The sequence below is a fragment of the Megalobrama amblycephala genome, linkage group LG6 (genome assembly GCF_018812025.1).
Source record: "Megalobrama amblycephala isolate DHTTF-2021 linkage group LG6, ASM1881202v1, whole genome shotgun sequence".
NCBI classification, from domain to species: Eukaryota; Metazoa; Chordata; class Actinopteri; order Cypriniformes; family Xenocyprididae; genus Megalobrama; species Megalobrama amblycephala.
The window spans coordinates 43,089,295-43,110,129 of NC_063049.1; the positions used below are offsets into that span (position 1 = coordinate 43,089,295).

The window sequence follows — 20,835 nt, forward strand, 5'->3', positions numbered from 1 at the left end:
TATTAAAGATGTGTAAGCGTTTTTAGTACAGCGCCTAAAATATCGCTGTTACCTCGCACAAATCACTCAAAATATGAGTTGTGAGAAATAACACAACTAGGCTGAGGCTGAGGTAAAGCGTCGGAGGAGTGGCCAGCGCGTGTTTAGCCAATCAGAAACGCTCTCTGCCTGTCAATCATTTTGCTCGTGTATGTTTGCTGCACTAATCAGTGGTTTTGCTGACACGTGTTTGAAGGGAAGGGGTTTGGGAAAGAGAAATAAAATAAAAATGAAAAAGAAATAAAAATAAAAATAAAGAACGTATAGCATTGTAGAGAAATACAAGAAAACAAAACAAAAGTGATTAACTCTTAGGTCTACTATCAACTTACAATACCCACATAATTTATAGTAAATAAATACTATAGTGTTTTTGAACCATACTATAGTAAATTGTATATATTATAGTATTTATAACACTTTGTTAATGAATGCTATAGCATACTGTAGTATTAACTACTGATAAACTGTAATAAATACTATAGTATACTGTAGTTTTTACTACAGTAAACTGTAGTGTATATTGTAGTATAATATGCCCTATATAGTTGTAGAAAACTTAGTACAGTATTGGATAAAGTATTGTTTATATTACTGTAGTTGTTATATTACCACAGCAACTATAGAATTACCACAACAAATAAGTACTTTACTATAGTGTGGTTCAAAAACACTATAATGTATACAATAAATTACTATAGTATACACTACAAATGGCATTGATGTTCATTAAGGACCTTATAGACAATATATTTAATTTCCACGAGGGCTGCAATTAAAGGATTAGTTCACTTTCAAATTAAAATTTCCTGATAATTTACTCACCCCCATGTCATCCAAGATGTTCATGTCTTTCTTTCTTCAGTCGAAAAGAAATTAAGGTTTTTGATGAAAACATTCCAGGATTTTTCTCCATATAGTGGACTTCACTGGCCTCCAAACGTTTGAAGGTCAAAATTACAGTTTACAGCGATCCCAGACGAGAAATAAGGGTCTTATCTAGAGAAACCATCACTCATTTTCTAAAAAAATTACTCAATTACACTGCTAAGTGTATTACTGCCCTCCAATGGTCAAAGTTTGAACTAAATTGTCATATACAATATGCTAGTGCAAGTATATAACAATTAGTTCAAACTTTGACCTGTGGAGGGCAGTAATACACTTAGCAGCGTCTACACTGCTGGAATTCTGATAGAGAAGAAGAGAGCTAGTTCAAGATGAGCATTTATGGTTAAAACTTATTTATTTATATATATTGTAATTGAGCAATTTTGACCTTCAACCTTCAAATCGAATGTTTTCATCAAAAACCTTCATTTATTTTCGACTGAAGAAAGAAGGACATGGACATCTTGGATGACTTGGGAGTGAATAAATTATCAGGAAATTTTAATTTGAAAGTGAACTAATCCTTTAATAAACAAAGTCCAATATCACATTGTTGTCTTTTTTTGGAAGATGTAATTAAATGTTGCATCACAGCAAACCCAATCATTTAATTAATTACATTTATGCATCTAGCTGACGCTTTTATAACAAACCTATACAACTACACATTAAAAAAAACAAAAAAACAAATTAGCCAGGAAAATACTGTAAAGTCACACAGATTTATTGTTGCATATGCCATTATGCATGTTATTCATCATTCATCATCACATAATTTTCTTTCAATATTTTGTATTCAGTTGTCCTGTCTTAATAGTTTTAACAGTACAGATATTTAGTTCACAAACCTGATTAACACTAACTAAAACTTATATTGAGGACACTTCATTGTTTGCTTTGCATTTCGAATATTTAAGGCATTTCATAATTGCTCGTAAAAATGCAGGCGAATGCTTTATGTGAAATAATATAATCAAACCCGTCTTCCTGCGTAATCCTCCATCTGACCATGTACTGTACATGTATCAATGGCATTTGCATTGATTTGTTCCATTTGCATACATATTTACAGAATATCCATTACATTATTTTACAGCATCCATTGGTAATTCCAGTCTTTCTTTTCAAAAATTAAAATAAATAAGTTTAATTTGAAGGTTATTGCTTTAATATTTAATGTGAATACATTTATTGTGTAATAAGCGGGATAATGTACAGCCAACCGGTCATTATCGCAAAATAAAAGTCCTCACTCTGCAACTACACTAAAGTATATATGTTTATGCATATATCTATTCAAGCTAAACATTTGATTTTTGGTACCTGCATTCATATTTTAAAATGCTCAACAACCACATTCAAATTCATATTGACCCCAGAAACCGAAAACATATGTCCAAAATTACTAATAAATACAATAATGCATTATAAAACACATTCAACATACCATATGTGTGAAGCGAACTGTATGGCTTATGGATTGTACAGAAATCTGCATGAATGTGAGCAAATTATCTGGAGTTAAAGGCACCATTAATGGCATCAAATGAAATGCAAAACCTGTCATTATTCATGCAGTTCTGTTTGGTGGTGTTAGTGGCACAGAAATGACACACCTTTAAAGACACAGTGTGTTTGCACTCATCATTTTTGGTATAGCATGTGTGTGTGTGTGTTTTCCTGAGGGTCAAAAGTGTGTGTTGTGATGCTGTGCTACTTGACGTAGAGCCTCTCGCTGGTATGGAGACACACACGCGGTGCAGCTCACTTCCCGCCACTTGAGCGGCTGATGAGATGACGGCGAGCTCTCAACCTGCAGCAAAAACAAAGGCAGCTTGAATTGCTCTGTAAACCCAACGAGAGCTGAAATACTGCCTCTAATTCACTAAATAAAAACACTTATGGAGCGCTGTGACTGCACAGAACATAAAACTGAATGTGCTTAAATGATGTTTTATGTCTTTGGAGACAGCATCCAACTGGGGACTCACATCTTCACAATCACCCTCCTCAGACAGTATTATGAGATCCTAACATTCATTCAGTGTCTGCACACTATACGTGGTGCACTGCAACTTTAAACTGGGAAATCCCACAATTCATACAGTGTATTTGTTAATTTAATCTTCTGTAATGCTTTGCGAAGACACATACAATAAATATATACATATATATATGGCTGTATATCAGCACGGCTGTGATTCACAGCCATACTGCATGGCTACGAGTGTGATATTGCGTTTATACAACAGTTCGACAGATCGAGTGTGTAAATAAATAAATAAATACATTTTTGGGTGAACTAACCCTTTAAGGGATTTTTCCATAACAGCACTACAACAACGTCCTTTGTTTACAAAAGTCCCTTTCAATTTAAAAGTCTCTTCTGACTGACTCATTCACTCGTAAAGTTTGCCGCCATCTAATGGCGTATTAATGTAACTTTCACTTAGTCCACATTACGCACTAATGGACCCTTTCTCAATACCAAATACAACATATTATTTATATAAAATTATATTCATTGAACAACAATATTTAAATTAACAACAATAGCCATTATATATGACAGTAGGAAATAAACACAATTGTACAATTCAGTCAAACATACAAAAGCAGTGCTCTACAGGATGTAAGTTAAATATAGCCTTAATATTAAATTATTAAATTTAACATAGCCCAATTCGATTTACTCAGGAACAAGTAATAGATTAATAAGACCAAAGATTGTTCCCAAAATGAATTATATCTCATGTTTAAACACTATAAGTGCCAGCAGCAAATCCCCGAAGCACTGGCCGAGGTGAAGCTGTTCTTGGCGGGTACTCGAGCACTGAACGGACGCTGACGGCCTGGAGCTCGCATCTCCGAAAACATATAAGCAAATTGTAAAATAGGTGCTATGATTGAAAGGCAACTACATTCTCGCCTAAAAAAAACACAGTTTGTGGTACAACAAGTGTAGTATTTATAAAAAATACAGTGGATTTGCTCAGCCGCCATGACAGTCGCTTCAAGTGGAGTGATACAAACGGTGAAAAGGTAGGAGTGCTGTTATCACTAGAATATCGCAGGGCTCTCAGCAAATCAGATATGAGAACCAGAAAGAACTGCTGTATAAATATGTATGTGTATATATATATATATATATATATATATATATTTCTCCATATTGTGTCACTGGCAACATCAAAAGTGAGATGAGTCAGTTTTCGTCTGTCACAAAAATGTGAAGATGCATGTTGTTAGAAGATGCATGAGTCAAAGCAAATGTTTTCTGTAGTAGATTGTTTATAAGTTTTACTTGACTGCCAACATCACCTACAACAGGGTCTAAATTTAAACCACATCTCGTTTTACTACCCACTTATATTGATATTTTTCTTGGCTTTGACACTTTTTACTTGCATTTGGCACTTTGCTGTATTTTATTTTTTGTCTATTCAAACAAGAGACACTTTGTATTCAGTTTGGCCAGTAATCCTTAATTTAAACTGTACAGAAAATCAAAGAGATGTGAGATGAAGTGATATTTTCTACTCACTATGTTGTTTAGATCTGCCATCAGCGGACTGTGTTTGTCACAGTGAAGTGTGATGATGGTGGTCTCCACCCAGGCATTATCAGTGTTCCTGCTGTCATCTACATAACCCTTATAGACCTGCATCAGAGAGGAAACACACACATACTGTTTAACTACATGTGTTACTTTTTTTTGATATTTGCATTTTTTGAGATACTATTTGCATCAGTTTTAACTAATTAAGGGATAACTAAATGTAATAAAATTTGATATAAAATCAAACAAACCACCCACCCAGCTAACAGGGAATGTTCTCAGTACATTCTGGCAAGGTTTTCTTAAAGTTATGAGCAAATATTCTTCCAGGAATGTTAACAGAATGCTCAGAGTTATTTGGTCTTTAATAATGTTCTCAAAACATTTGCACAAAAAATGTTATTTATACATCGTTCACAAATTTTTTTTTTTTTTTTTTTTACATTTTAGTTGGACATTCATGTAATGTTTTTCATGTTTCAGAACTTTCAGAGAACATTAACGATAACGTTCCCATAATGTTTGCAAAATTATCAAAAGGAATGTCCCCTTAATGTTGACATAACAAAAATTAAACGTTTTTTAAAAATGTTTAAAAAACTGTACATTGAACATTCAGAGAACATTCAGCTTAATATGAATGTAAACAAAACGAACATACTTAGCACATACTTTTATTAACTGGGTAGAATGCAGTCGATTACAGAGCCCCGCAAATAACATGCAGGAAAAAAATAGTAGGCTAAATCGTGCGCACAATTTACCAATTTCGTTCCCTTGATTTGCTAAGTCATACACATGATTTACTATTGAGTTACCTTGATTTGCTAAATGGTGCTCAAGTTTTACTATTTCGTTCCCTCGATTTGCTAAAGCGTGCAAGTGATTTACTAATTTGTTCCCGATTTGCTAAATCTTGCACGTGATTCACTATTTCGTTCCCTCGATTTGCTAAATTGTGCGTGCAAACTACTATTTTGTTCCCTCAATTTGCTAAATCGTACGTACGATTTACTATTTCGTTCCCTCGATTTGCTAAATCTTGCGCGCGATTTACTATTTCGTTCCCTCGATTTGCTATTTCGTTCCCTCGATTTGCTAAATCTTGCACGCGATTTACTATTTCGTTCCCTTGATTTGCTAAATCTTGCATGCGATTTACTACTTCGTTCCCATGATTTGCTAAAGCGTGCAAGTGATTTACTAATTTGTTCCCGATTTGCTAAATCTTGCACGTGATTCACTATTTCGTTCCCTCGATTTGCTAAATTGTGCGTGCAAACTACTATTTTGTTCCCTCAATTTGCTAAATCGTACGTACGATTTACTATTTCGTTCCCTCGATTTGCTAAATCTTGCGCGCGATTTACTATTTCGTTCCCTTGATTTGCTAAATCTTGCGTGCGATTTACTACTTCGTTCCCTCGATTTGCTAAAGCGTGCAAGTGATTTACTAATTTGTTCCCGATTTGCTAAATCTTGCACGTGATTCACTATTTCGTTCCCTCGATTTGCTAAATTGTGCGTGCAAACTACTATTTTGTTCCCTCAATTTGCTAAATCGTACGTACGATTTACTATTTCGTTCCCTCGATTTGCTAAATCTTGCACGCGATTTACTATTTCGTTCCCTTGATTTGCTAAATCTTGCGTGCGATTTACTACTTCGTTCCCTCGATTTGCTAAAGCGTGCAAGTGATTTACTAATTTGTTCCCGATTTGCTAAATCTTGCACGTGATTCACTATTTCGTTCCCTCGATTTGCTAAATTGTGCGTGCAAACTACTATTTTGTTCCCTCAATTTGCTAAATCGTACGTACGATTTACTATTTCGTTCCCTCGATTTGCTAAATCTTGCGCGCGATTTACTATTTCGTTCCCTCGATTTGCTATTTCGTTCCCTCGATTTGCTAAATCTTGCACGCAATTTACTATTTCGTTCCCTTGATTTGCTAAATCTTGCGTGCGATTTACTACTTCGTTCCCATGATTTGCTAAAGCGTGCAAGTGATTTACTAATTTGTTCCCGATTTGCTAAATCTTGCACGTGATTCACTATTTCGTTCCCTCGATTTGCTAAATTGTGCGTGCAAACTACTATTTTGTTCCCTCAATTTGCTAAATCGTACGTACGATTTACTATTTCGTTCCCTCGATTTGCTAAATCTTGCACACTATTTACTATTTCGTTCCCTCGATTTGCTAAAGCGCGCACACTATTTACTAATTTGTTCCCGATTTGCTAAATCTTGAACGTGATTTACTATTTCGTTCCCTCGATTTGCTAAAGCGTGCACGTGACTTACTAATTTGTTCCCTATTAGCTAAATCTTACACGTGATTCACTATTTCGTTCCCTCGATTTGCTAAATTGTGCGTGCAAACTACTATTTTGTTCCCTCAATTTGCTAAATCGTGCGCACGATTTACTATTTCGTTCCCTTGATTTGCTAAATCTTGCGCGCAATTTACTATTTCATTCCCTCGATTTGCTAAAGCGCGCGTGCGATTTATTAATTTGTTCCCGATTTCCTAAATCTTGAACGTGATTTACTATTTCGTTCCCTCGATTTGCTAAAGCGCGCACACTATTTACTAATTTGTTCCCGATTTGCTAAATCTTGAACGTGATTTACTATTTCGTTCCCTCGATTTGCTAAAGCGTGCACGTGACTTACTAATTTGTTCCCTATTTGCTAAATCGTGCACGTGATTTACTATTTCGTTCCCTCGATTTGCTAAATCTTGCGCGCGATTTACTATTTCGTTCCCTTGATTTGCTAAATCTTGTGCACAGTTTACTTTTATGTGCGGGGCTTCGTAGTCGATGAACAGTTCACTCAAAAATCAAAATTATATAATTATTCACTCACTGCATGCTGTATTTTTTCCATGAACCAGGACTGGCTAACTAACCCATAGATAATATATGAAACACAGTGCAGTTCAAATCTGTGATAATAATGTTTATCTTTTAATCAGTAAAGTTGTGCATCTTATTGATTTATCCTGCTCACCTTTTCCCCAGCCTCTAGTTGAGACCTGGTCTTGTCATGTAACTTTTTACCCAGAATCCTCTCCAGTGTCTGTGGTAGAGGCTCATCAGGTTTGGCTGGGCCCTGCAAGAAAAGTTTTTAAAAATGTCCAAAATGGCAAATAAAAAAGCAAATGCAACGATTATCTATATGTATATTAAGATTCTGAATATGCAATTGTACAGATTTTATGCATTCTCACCCCAGGAAGAGACCCGGGCTTCTCTGCATCCTCGCAAACGGAGAGAAACTCCAGCACTGTGTGTTCAGCATCACGCCACCTTTAAAACAGTCAGAAAGCTCAATCTTTACACTAACAGCAGGATGAACTAAGGGCATGAGATGAATGTGATCTCTAATCTGCTATAATCTCATAAATGCAAGGGCCTGTGTTGTTTGCGGTGTATTCAGTTGTAAACTTCAATTTAATCTGCTATGAGATTAGATTTTAATTCCAGCAGGAAGTGAAGATCAGGACTTGAATGGGATTTTAATTCCAGTGTTGTGTACCTGGTGAAGATAGGGTGGAGAATGTGATTCGGACCGAGTCGTTCCAGAGCCCCTTTTCCCCGTATCCCAGTCCTTCCTTCTGGATTCCTGTAAAATCCATTCATGAGAATGAGACTCAATCAAATGCAATTACATAAACTAGGAGAAGAAAGGCACAGATGAAATATGTTTTGCTCTGCATACCTGTACTTGTCTAAGACTGAAGTGTCAGAGCTGTAAAGAGAAAAATGTGTTTTTATTCACAAAAAGCTTCACAATAACAGCAAGACTGTCAGGAATACTAAAAAAAGCATTTCAAGATTTATAATAAGTTTTCAACTCTAACAAAATTTCAATTCAGTAAAGTCATCTTCCTGTCATTTCTATTCAACTTACTGTTTAAACTGGCTGGAGATCATTCTTAAAAGCAAAACCTTATGGTGCGTTCTCTAAGAAGTTTGTATTTACGAGTTGGGAGGTCAGAATTACGACGTCAGGTGTGTTCCAATTAGGGTTGCAACATTTTCAAGGCTGGAAACTTTCCATGGGAATTAATGGGAAAAAACAGGGAATTTGCAAAATTGCAGGTTAGTCTATAACAGGTAACTTAAATGTAGTTGGAAAAAAAACATCTTGCAGAATAATCTTCTTTCTATTTTGAATAAATGCTGTTCTTTTTTTTTTTAAACTTTTTGTTCATCAATGAATCCTGAAAAAAGTTTCACAGGTTCTAAAAAAATATTAAGCAACTCAACTGTTTCCAACATTGATAATAACTGAGTATCAATATAAAATTATTATATATATTGTTATAATTATTATGTATTAATATATATCAGTATATATTAAAATGATTTCTGAAGGATCATGTAACACTGAAATATGCATAACAATTGCTGCAATAAAAATATGTTTATTTTACATATTTACTAGATTAGAATTAATTGGATGCAAAAAAGAAATAACTGTTATTTCATGTTATTAAGACCAAACAAAATGTTTATGTTTGTACATGATAAATTTTATAAAAATTTTATACAATTTGTGACCTGATCCAGCAAAATGAGTCACAGTGACCCAAATTTCAACATTGAGATTTTGGTATCAATGGAAAGATGAGACAATAAGCTTTAAAATGATATCCTAGTCAAAGTCATACCTTGAATGTTTTTAAAGATATACCCATTTGAATTATGGTCGTCTGCCCTCTTTTTCCAATTGAAAACCTGAGAAAATTGCTTTTAAAGTTTTTTGCCTGTTTTTTGTTGATATCTTTCAAAATCCATTGCATTTAAAGGGATAAACTATTTATTTTACAGCTTAATTTGACCAAAGACATTTATATATATATATATATATATATATATATATATATATATATATATATATATATATATATGTTATTAAACCAGGCTGGGGGTGAATTGTTATGACCACAGGCGATGCATGTGTGCATGAGCCAAACGCGTCTTTCCGCACTCATGGCCAAAGGAGTTTCTTTAAAAGGCTCGCGGGAAATGAAGTATACCCGGGCCTTAACCGCTCTAAAGTCTGACAGGAGGATGGCTGGACCAATCGCTTGCATGTCAGTCGAAACGCGGCTTCCCATTGATAAAAATCAGCGTTTATGTCAGTGTGTTTACATTTCTAAGCTTTTTGATTGTTTCTATACAACGTGTAACACCATATTTGGAGAGCAGAGACGTTTCAAGGGATACCGGGAAATGCTCATAAGTGATGAGAGGAGTTCCATGTCAAATTTAATAGCCATTTAAATACCTTTACTCAATTATCTGGACTACGAAACTTTGGGAGATTATTTTTGAAAGTCTGTTCTTTGAAATTAGCTTAAAAAAAAAAAATCGATTTTTTCATTGTTTTTCCACATTATCGGCCCATATCTTAAAATAGAACGTTGCGACTTCCGACTCATTCCGCCAGAGCGGGTCACATTTATATAGAAATGTATAGAATTTTTTCCAAAATTTCCAATTAATTCCCATAAATTCCTGTTAAGTTTCCAAATTTGAATATTTCCAAAATTCCCCAGGTTAAGTTCCCGTGGAAACTTTCCACCCCTTTGCAACCCTTTAGGTCGGAGCAAGATGGTGATGCAACTTTTATAAACAAAACACAAGATTTTTTAATCTGCAAAATGATGAATAAAGTATGTGCATCGGTTGTGATTTTGCTTTTTTATGTTTTCATACAATTTAAGGTTGGTAATGAAATAGTTATATATTCTATGGCAATTGTACAATATTATGGTATTTTGTACATGCAATAATTTAATTCATTTGAACAAATACAGATGCTGCATCTATTATGTCCGACATGTTTTCTTACCAACACTCGGAATAACTCAGAAACTTTGGGATTAAAGTAAATATTTGTGGTGACGTTCATGTGCGTTCAACTTGTAAATACAATATTTTCAACATGAATTGAATGCAACTATATATTTAATAGAGCATAACAATTGCACAAGACTAAATCGCTGATCAGTTCGATTAATTGTGCGTTCTGTTTTTCAGTATAAAACTTACTTGCTGCTGTCATGTTGATTGTAAATTGGGGGAAGGTATGAAGTAAAGTTTACCTAAAAGAGCAAAAAATGTGTCAGATAAGATAAACATTACAATAGAATGATAAAATATGTGGTATAATTCATATCAGGCACCTCCCAGGACACCTTCTCCTCAGGCACAGGAAAGCGTTTGACGGTACTGCCGGGATACTGAAGCTGACGTGCAAAAGTGTGAGGGGGCGATTCTTCATCTGTCTCCTGTCCACTAGAATCACCATCATCCCTGTCAGAGCTTTTACCTGCTGGATGGACAGAGAACAGGGAACGTTCTCTAAACTTTAGCTTTATGATAGATAAAAGTTGATCTAACATACAATATTAATCTAACATAAATTAAAACTTTTATTCAGGATGCATTAAATTGATCAAAAGTGACAGTAAAGACATTTATAATGTTACAAAAGATGCTGTTCTTTTGAACTTTCTATTCATCAAAGAATCAAAGTAAATATAAAGCAGCAACTGTTTTCAACATAACCAGAAATGTTTCTTGAGCAGCAAATCATCATATTAGAATGATTTCTGAAGGATCATGTGACACTGAAGACTGGAGTAATGATGCTGAAAATTCAGCTTTGATCACAGGAATAAATTACACTTTACTATATATTCACATAGAAAACATATATTTTACATTCTAATAATATTTCACAATATTAATATTTTTACTGTATTTTTTATTACATAAATGCATCCTTGAGGAGCATAAAAGACTTCTTTAAAAAACATAAATAAATCTTATTGAGCCCATACAGTAGTGTATGGAAGTTCTCATTACAAAAAATGGGATTTATGTCTCTAATACTGTACCATAAACTTATAAAGATAGATCATGAGTATCAAAAAGGATGCATACATCTTATAAGAGCTGATTTAAAAACACTCACTCATTAGAGGAGGCTGCATTTTGGACTTGCATCCCTGAGATTTCAGCGCGTCTATAATCCATCGTAAGGCTTTGGTGGACTCTGAGACCTGCCAGAAGACAAGAGATTCACCATCTGACACTCACATTTGCTGGAAATGATGAACAGAACAAACTGACTGTAAAACACTCTTCATGGGGTATTTGTGAGTGTTTGTGGAAGAACGACACCTGCTCTTCAAGCTTGGCGAGTCGTTTTGCCATAGTGGCAGAAACCATCTCCTGCTCCCGCTCCAGAAGCTCTGACATCGCTCCAACCCTGGGAGGAAAACAGACATGTTTAATATTAAATAAACAACCTAATAAATTCATTAAAATCCTTACTTTTCAAGATTTAAAGGGGTGGTTGATTATGATTTCACTTTTTTAACTTTAGTTAGTGTGTAATGTTGCTGTTTGAGCATAAACAACATCTGCAAAGTTACGACGCTCAAAGTTCAATGCAAAGGGAGATATTTTCTTTTACAGAAATCACTTTTTAAGGACTACAACAAATGGCTGGTAGGAACTACAACAAGCTTCTTCCCAGTTGGTGACATCACTAACCCTTAAATTTACATAAACCCCGCCCCCGAGAACACACAACAAAGGGGGCATTCAAGTGGAGCTGCTATCTCTTTGAAAATCTGACAACTGTCTCATAAATGTTGTTTCTAAACACTCAAATCATGACAAAAAACTATATTTTTCAAGCTGGATCGGGCTAATGCGCATGTGCAGTCTTAAATGCGCGTCTCTTTTGTATCTCATTTCGGAGGTGCGCGTCTGACTGTTTCTATAGGAACCGGAGCTTCTAACGGCCGCTGCAGTGACGCGATGACTTTACCAATCGCTGATTGGCTCTTATTTAGAAGGCGGGACTTATTCCGCCATTGTGCGTGTTGCACTTTCTCCCATTCTAAACAATATCAGTGACGCGTCTTGTGTTATTCTATAGTTTTTTACGGAGGTTACAGGGAAACGGCTCTATTTCTGCGGTTCTATAAGCGCCACCCAGTGTCAGAGAGTGGATTTACAGAGAGTTACATTTACATTTAGCCTGTGTGCAGTTTTTGTCTGGCCAAAAAACGAACAGAATTTGCATAAAACACTATGGGCCCTATAATACACCCGGCGCAATGCGACGCAAGGCGCAGCGCAAGTGTGTTTGCTAGTTTGCATCTGGCGCCATTCGCGTTTTCCCGTTCAGCGCCACGTCCTTAAATTAGTAAATGCATTTGCGCCAGTTAGTGCGCCCATGGGCGTGCTGGTCTAAAAAAGAGGTGTGTTCAGGCGCATTGCTATTTTAAGGAGCTGAAAATAGACTGCGCTATAGACCAACTCAAACCTGGTCTAAAGTCTAAAGTCAATGGCGCAATATTTTTTTGTTAGAGCGCGTTGGTAGAAACTGCGCCTCTGGGCGCGTCCACAGTGCGCGTTGACTTTGCTTATTACACACCGGGATGCCCATCACACAAACATGCCAAATATTAAAAACAAAAGGATTACAGTGTAAAAGAATATTATTGTGTAGGCTACATAAATATAAAAATGTAATGGTGAATAGTCATTGCGTGTATTAGAATTAGGCTACCTATTTTCAATTCAGCCTACTACTACTTATAATGATGAACGAAATTGGCTAATTAATTGAACAATCGTGCCAATACACACACACACATATATATATATATTAACTGACTCATCGTGTGTAAATAGCAATCCGCCATGGCGCGAGCGCATCTCGCTCTTAAAGGGAATGGGAGATGACACTCTGATTGGTTTATTGAACGTTACGCCCATTACTCATTAAGAGAATAGGGACAACCCATTTCAAAAATGCGCCCCGGCGCACGGACCGTTTTTCCGTCGTTAAAATAGCAAAAGTGGATTTGGACACGCCCTGAGTGCACCTGCGCCGTGCGCTTTACACTTTGCGTTTAGATCGTTAAAATAGGGCCTTATAAATTTTAACCGGTTGATCAAAAACAAGCTTATGTGTATCCTACAATTTTAAACAATTTGGATAAGGCTTATAGAATTATATTATGGAGCAGATAAAATGTGAAAAGGTTTAAAAGAGTTTTACCATTTTATGGTAAACATTTTTCAAAGCTTTATTTGAACATTTCGTATATCACTATAATACTATACACTATAAATTTTCATACCGCTTCATCTCTATTCTAAAATTTGTAACTTCTTCCTGAGTCTCTCCATCAGTGTCGACTCCGGTTTGAACAATGTAAGGCTGAACACCGTTACTGACAATCCTCATTTTGGCTGCGTGAGATTCTCCAGCTTTGTTGTTGTTGAGCTGTTAAAGCTCCGCCCTCTTCTGGAAAGGGGGCCGGGAGCAGCAGCTCATTTGCATTTAAAGGGACACACACAAAAACTGTGTTTTTGCTCACACCCAAATAGAGGCAAATTTATGATCTGTGGGGTATTTTGAGCTGAAACTTCACAGACACATTCTGGGGACACCAGAGACTTATATTACATCTTGTGAAAGGGGCATTAAAGGTCCCGTTTAAGAAGAAAATGACTGAATCTATGGTGGTTTTTGCTGATTAACTTCATCATGTCACATAATTAATATTCAAAGTGTAACAATTGTAAGCTCATGAATATTATATTAAGCCACTCCCCCTAACTTTTCATTACTCCGCCCTTCCTTATACTCTAGATTTGATTTAAACGTTTCCTCAAATCAAATGCGGTACTCAAACACGAGCTGTCCTATTTCAGTCTTGTGCTTACTTCTCTGCGGTGTCCTGGATACGATGCTCCACGCTCTGGCTCTCGTCCTGTCGTGTAGATGCCAGATAGTTGTCCTTCATGTAGGCCTCCCATGACAACAGCTCCTCTTCCTCAGTCTGCTCTAGTTCCTGCCCTGTGTCGAACCATGTACTTAAACCAGGGATTGAGACACTCCACAGTTTTTTAAAGTGATAAAGACAGTAAAAAATATAAGAAATATAAGCTCTGTTCATGTAGCTCAAACAGTAGAACTCGTTTGGGATTTGATTTCCAGGAAATGCATGAACTGATAAAACGTAAGCATTGAATGCAATGCAAGTCACTCTGCAGCTTTAAATGCTTGACTTCTGAAAGCAGGATGAATTCTGATTGGCTGTCAATATTTTTATCGTTTATCAGCTAGAAAAACTGTTCTGAAAGTGATTCCAACAATACTGTTTCTCTGTGCCGTTATCATTATAGTTGTGGTGTACAACCACCGATCTCGGGTCTGACCTTCAGACTGCTCTGACTTGGGTGGCTATATCTTTTTAAACTGATCCGACTTACGGTTTTTGCTAAACGGACGATCAAATCTATGAAAAAGTTCCATAGACTTTTATTGAGGGGTCAAGACTTTTGCACAATAAGACTTACAGAGTATTTAAACTGTCAATAAATAGCAAATCTTAATGACTACCTTAGGACAACATGCTAAAACATGTTAGCAAAATGCTAATTCATGCTAACAAAATGCTAACAGCTAATTCCTGTTAGAAAAGTGCTAAAACATCTTAGCAATGTGCTAAAACATGATAACAACATGCTAATTCTTGCTAGCAAATTGTTAAATCATGGTAGCAATGTTTTAAAACGTGCTAGCAACATGTTAATTCATGCAAGCAGTGTTAAATTATAGTAGCAATGTGTTAAAAATGCTAGCAACATGAATTAACATGTTTTAGCATATTGCTATTAAAATTTGCATGTTTTAACACATTGTTATCATGAATTAGCAATATGCTAAAACATGCTAATTCATGTTAGCAAAATGTTAAAACATGCTAGCAATGTGTTAAATCATGCTAGCAAATTGTTATAACCATGCAAGGAATCTGTTAAAACATGTTAGCAAAATGCTAATTCATGCTAATAGCATGATAAGCATGCTAAAAACCTAGTAATTCATGTTATCAACATGCTAAAACATGTAAGCAATGTGTTAAATCATGTTAGCAAAATGCTAAAACATGCTAATATTTTTTAGTGGAGTAAAACCTTCCACTTCAAGCTTATTTTAAACTTTCAGACCTGGCTTTGTCAAGCCAACATTAAAGTTCGTCATCGAACATTACTCATCTAGTTTTAGTATTATTCATATACTATTATAGTATTTATTCATATTTTGAATTAGCTTTTATTGTTATATTTTCAGTTTACATTTTAATTTTAGTTTAAGTTTTAGTAATTTTTTGTCATTTTTATTATTTTTTATTAATATATTTCTATTTAGCTTTAATTTATATTTATTTCAGTTTTATTTTCAGTAAAAATCATTGTAATTTTGTAACTTTTTCAACTTCAACATTTTATTTCAGTTAGCTGCCAAAGCAAAATTTAAAGTTTTTAAAATGTGAATGTCTTTCACTTATATTATATTTTTATTTCAGCTTTATTTCAATGAATGAAAACAATAACAGTTTTAGTCAGTGATAAAAACATGGACACACCTGTGAAGCACATTCTGTAAAAGTGGCCTGTCAACCGTAAACAGCCTGCAGTTACATTAATGAAACACTCAGCGAAACCATGTTATTCACATCCTTACCACCTGCCTATTATTGTAATATCAGCTATTTTATTAGATGATCATTATTTTTCTGTTTATGACTATGTAGCTGCATTGGAACAATCTGTATTGTATAAATCGTTACAGAAATAAAGGTGACTTGATTATTTTAGATACCGTAAACATGCAGCAGCTAAATAAATAAAATTAACTGTTTTTGATGCATTGACCCTTTCTGTCTGTGTGAGCGCTTCTTGACCAGAATAAACTGGACCAGACTTTATGCTCATAGTCTGATCTAGACTAACGAACGTCAGTAATCTACTGTGTGTATTCAGTAAAAGAGGTTTTGTGGCTGCAGTGTGGCACTGGACCAGCACTCACTGAAGTGTTTGTGTCTCTGTGGAGGGTAGCGCAGAAACACTCCTTTGATGAAGAGGATGAGGTGACTGACGAGGATGAAGGGTGGAGGAAGGGCAGGTCGACTGTGGTACTCCTTAATCAGCTCGTACCGCTGGAACTTCCAGATGGTGTCCGTGTTGTCTTGAACCTCCTGGAACGTGTAGCTGTGATGCACAAAGACAGAGTTTAATGGATTAGTTCACTTCAGAATTAAAATTTCCTGACAATTTCCTCACCCCCATGTCATCCAAGATGTTCATGTCTTTCTTTCTTTAATCAAATAGGAGTGAAGGTTTTTGAGGAACGTTTTTTGCCACGTAATCATGTTGGAAAGGTCACGTGTGACGTAGGTGGAAGAACCTTTCCAACGTGATTACGTAATGCGTGGCGCATCGCAGAGCAGTGCAAGATGAGCATTTGTGGTTAAAAAGTATATACTTTTTTTTTTTTTTTTTAGTAAATGGCCGATCGTTTCACTAGATTAGACTCTTATTCCTCATCTGGGATCATGTAGAGCTCTTTGAAGCTGCACTGAAACTGACATTTGGACCTTCAACCCGTTGAACCCCAGTGAAGTCCACTATATGGAGAAAAATCCTGGAATGTTTTCCTCAAAAACCTTAATTTCTTTTCAACTGAAGAAAGAAAGACAAAAACATCTAGGATGACATGGGGGTGAGGAAATTATCAGGAAATTTTAATTTGAAAGTGAACTAATCCTTTAAAGCCCTGAAATTCACTGCAATATTTTATCATAAATCTTCTATAATTCTGTACAGGAAATATTTAGCAAATGACACAAGATACAATGTGAGGATTATAAAGAAAGAAATATGGGTTCTGTTTCAAAGCCTAGTGAGCTGCCTACATAGTCAGCATTTTAAGACATTTTAAGGTACACTAATGATGCAAAGGATGTAAGAGTCATGAAAAAAAATTTATATAAAGCAGCAAACAAGTTATTGTTGATTATATATAATTTGTTCAACAATGAAAATAAATATTTGCACAAACAGCTTTGCAATATGTTAATGGTGCCCTAGATTCAAAAATTGAATTTACCTCGGCATTGTTGAATAACAAGAGTTCAGTACATGGAAAAGACATACAGTGAGTCTCAAACTCCATTGTTTCCTCCTTCTTATATAAATCTCATTTGTTTAAAAGACCTCCGAGGAACAGGCGAAACTCGACACAACACCGACTGTTACGTAACAGATCATTAATATGTACGCCCCCAATATTTGCATATGCCAGCTCATGTTCAAGGCATTAGACAAGGGCAGCCAGTATTAACATCTGGATCTGCACAGCTGAATCATCAGACAAGGTAAGCAAGCAAGAACAATAGCGAAAAATGGCAGATGGAGCAATAATAACTGACATGATCCATGATAACATGATATTTTTAGTGATATTTGTAAATTGTCTTTCTAAATGTTTCGTTAGCATGTTGCTAATGTATTGTTAAATGTGGTTAAAGTTACCATCGTTTATTACTGTATTCACGGAGACAAGAGCTGTCGTTATTTTCATTTTTAAACGCTTGCAGTCTGTATAATTCATAAACACAACTTCATTCTTTATAAATCTCTCCAACAATGTTAGCTTTAGCCACGGAGCACCATCAAACTCATTCAGAATCAAATGTAAACATCCAAATAAATACCATACTTACGCGATTAGACATGTTGCATGACAAACACTTTGTAAAGATCCATTTTGAGGGTTAAGTCAGCTCACTTGGTTTTGGCACAGAGCCATTGTGTAAATGTTTCTGTTCACCTGTCTGTTTACTCACTTAAAGATGGCGATGAGGAGGTTGAGCAGCAAAATGTTGGCGAACAGCAGATAGATACACAGCATGATGATGGTCAACCATTCTGGGAACACCGGCATGTCATCGTCGTTCAACAAGGGGCATTTTGGCTTCAGAGGATCGGAGCCGTTCACACTACAGCTGCTTATATCAAACTGAGTGTCTGGTTTGCAAAACAGAGAAATGTTTGTTGGTTATCTGATTTGTCTTTCTTTATTATAACAATGGTAACACTTTACAGTAAGGTTTCACATTAGAACTAACAATAAACAATACTTCTAAGGCATTTATTAATCTTAGCTAATGTCAATCTGAACATTTACTAAAAAGTTGTTTTTGTTACCATTAGTTAATGCAAAAAAAAAATCTATCTATCTAAAAGTAAACTAACTGTCAATATTAGTGGGGACGTTGCCAAATATGATGAGGTAGGGTTCATAGACGGCTCCACGGATGATCCAGTTCAGCCTCTCTTCATTTTGAATCAAAATGCCCTGTTTTGCCACGCCGTACGCCACCACCCAGATACTGAGTAGAAACATGAAGAAGAACAAATCCATCATCTGCAAAGAGAAAGAGAGAAAATGAGAGGACACAAAAGATGCACAATCATAGCTTAGTCTGTCTGCATTTACTTTTATGCAAAAACATTTTGTGCACTATGAGAGAGGAAGAATATTCTTGAAGAGATCATGTCATTTATTATTTTAATATTTAATCGTTTTTCACCCTGAGTTCCAGTATGTTTCCTAGTATACAGTACAATGAACTCTTTCCTTTCAAAAGACCAAGAAGCATTTAATTACATGACAGTTTTCAACTAAAAACAGAAAACGTTTTATGTTTACACGACAACAGCATTTTAGGGGAAAACGCAAACATTTAAAAATGGGTTTTAAAGTGCAAATTTTTCAAAACGATACCGTTATCATCTCCATGTAAACTACAAAAATGTGAATTTTCATGTATGTTACATGTTCAGTCTATAGGCGCGCAGTGTTTCTTTACAAAGTGACATCGCCATCTACTGGCCTGGCAGCAGAATACAGCATTTTTAGTCGTTTTAGCAGATCCGTGTGAACGGAAGCAAAAAACGTGAAGGAAAAACATTTCCATTTTTAGTACATCGTTGTCATGTAAACGTACCCTTAGGCTGTGCAGAATTATTACATAACATATATGAACTGAATAAATGAACATTATGAACATGCAGACCCACCATTCTCCTGACAATGATTATTTTCGGGCCCAGGTTTCGACTGATAGTGAAGATGGCCATTAATCGTAGACAGAATATGATGAAGTCGATGCAGAGTAGAACTTTACCCACGTAGAAAACAGTGCCGGAGGCCTGAAGTCTGTATGACAAACACAGAGTTTGATTAAGTTTAAAAAATACTGATTTAATTTAGTCATTATGCAACTGAACTGAACTCAAGATGAGGAGCAAAACTTTAAATATGATTCGTTTATATGGGCTTCAAGAGAGTAGGTTTGATTCAGTGAAATCATTTTAATTAAAAGATTCATGACATGATTTGTTATCACTTATGTAAATATTTAAAATGGTCCTTGATTATGATTTCACTTTTTTAACTTTAGTTAGTGTGTAATGTTGCTGTTTGAGCTTAAACAACATCTGCAAAGTTACGACGCTCAAAGTTCAATGCAAAGGGAGATATTTTCTTTTACAGAAATCGCTGTTTGAGGACTACAACTTCTTCTTCCTGGGTTAGTGACATCACAAACCCTAAAATTGACATAAACCCCGCCCCCGAGAACACACAACAAAGGGGGCGGGGCCATGTTGGGCTGCTTTAGAGAAGAGGAAGAGTTGTTGTAGTAGAGTGTTGTTGTCATGCCGTCATTTTACGCCGGACTGCTTCACAAACGAGGGTCAATTCAACACAAAAGATGAACATGACGGCACATGCTAGTGGATGAGTTGAATCAACTCCACAGCAACTACATCAATTTATCCACTAACCATTCAGAAACGTCTAAAAGTTGTAACTTCTTCCTGAGTCTCTCCATCAGTGTCGACTCCAGTTTGAACAATGTAAGGCTGAACACTTTCGTCATTTTGTCTGCGTGAGATTCTCCAGCTTTGTTATTGTTGAGCTGTTAAAGCTCCGCCCTCTTCTGGAAAGGGGGCGGGAGCAGCAGCTCATTTGCATTTAAAGGGACACACACAAAAACGGCGTGTTTTTGCTCACACCCAAATAGGGGCAAATTTGACAAGCTATAATAAATGATCTGTGGGGGATTTTGAGCTGAAACTTCACACACACATTCTGGAGACACCAGAGACTTATGTTACATCTTGTGAAAAGGAACATTATAGCTTTAATGCATTGAAATGCTTTAGTAATGCTTTTATTACTATTTATTGTTATATTGGTGCATATAAATGAAAATGATTATTTTACCTAGATTTTTACTTTATTTTACATCTTTATATTATTAAACATTTTGAATCTACTTAACTACATTGCCTGTTTAGTCAAAATGATGGTTCCTCTTGATTAAAAACAGTCCCTATGAAGCAATTTCAGAGCAAACACATACTGACATATATGTG

The 20,835-nt window shown here is 35.7% G+C and overlaps 1 protein-coding gene across 10 annotated transcripts in view; it reads right to left on the reverse strand.

The window, feature by feature from the left end:
- Positions 1-1,633: 1,633 nt before the first annotated feature.
- The window catches only part of trpm2 (transient receptor potential cation channel, subfamily M, member 2), a 60,726-nt gene continuing 41,524 nt past the window's right edge, over positions 1,634-20,835 (reverse strand). For 8 of the 10 annotated variants that reach the window (XM_048194740.1, XM_048194739.1, XM_048194734.1 and 5 more), the window contains 15 exons: positions 19,474-19,612; positions 18,646-18,817; positions 18,237-18,417; positions 16,418-16,599; positions 14,266-14,398; positions 11,698-11,785; positions 11,489-11,576; positions 10,695-10,843; positions 10,561-10,613; positions 8,219-8,248; positions 8,036-8,122; positions 7,728-7,806; positions 7,508-7,609; positions 4,475-4,591; positions 1,634-2,743 (listed from right to left, as the gene is read on the reverse strand). In XM_048194740.1, the coding sequence (XP_048050697.1) occupies positions 2,618-2,743; positions 4,475-4,591; positions 7,508-7,609; positions 7,728-7,806; positions 8,036-8,122; positions 8,219-8,248; positions 10,561-10,613; positions 10,695-10,843; positions 11,489-11,576; positions 11,698-11,785; positions 14,266-14,398; positions 16,418-16,599; positions 18,237-18,417; positions 18,646-18,817; positions 19,474-19,612 (1,726 nt within the window). In that variant the 3' untranslated portion in view covers positions 1,634-2,617. Of the gene's footprint in view, positions 2,744-4,474; positions 4,592-7,507; positions 7,610-7,727; positions 7,807-8,035; positions 8,128-8,218; positions 8,249-10,560; positions 10,614-10,694; positions 10,844-11,488; positions 11,577-11,697; positions 11,786-14,265; positions 14,399-16,417; positions 16,600-18,236; positions 18,418-18,645; positions 18,818-19,473; positions 19,613-20,835 lie in introns of all 10 variants that reach the window. The other 2 variants (XM_048194738.1, XM_048194737.1) reach the window with 2 other exon arrangements.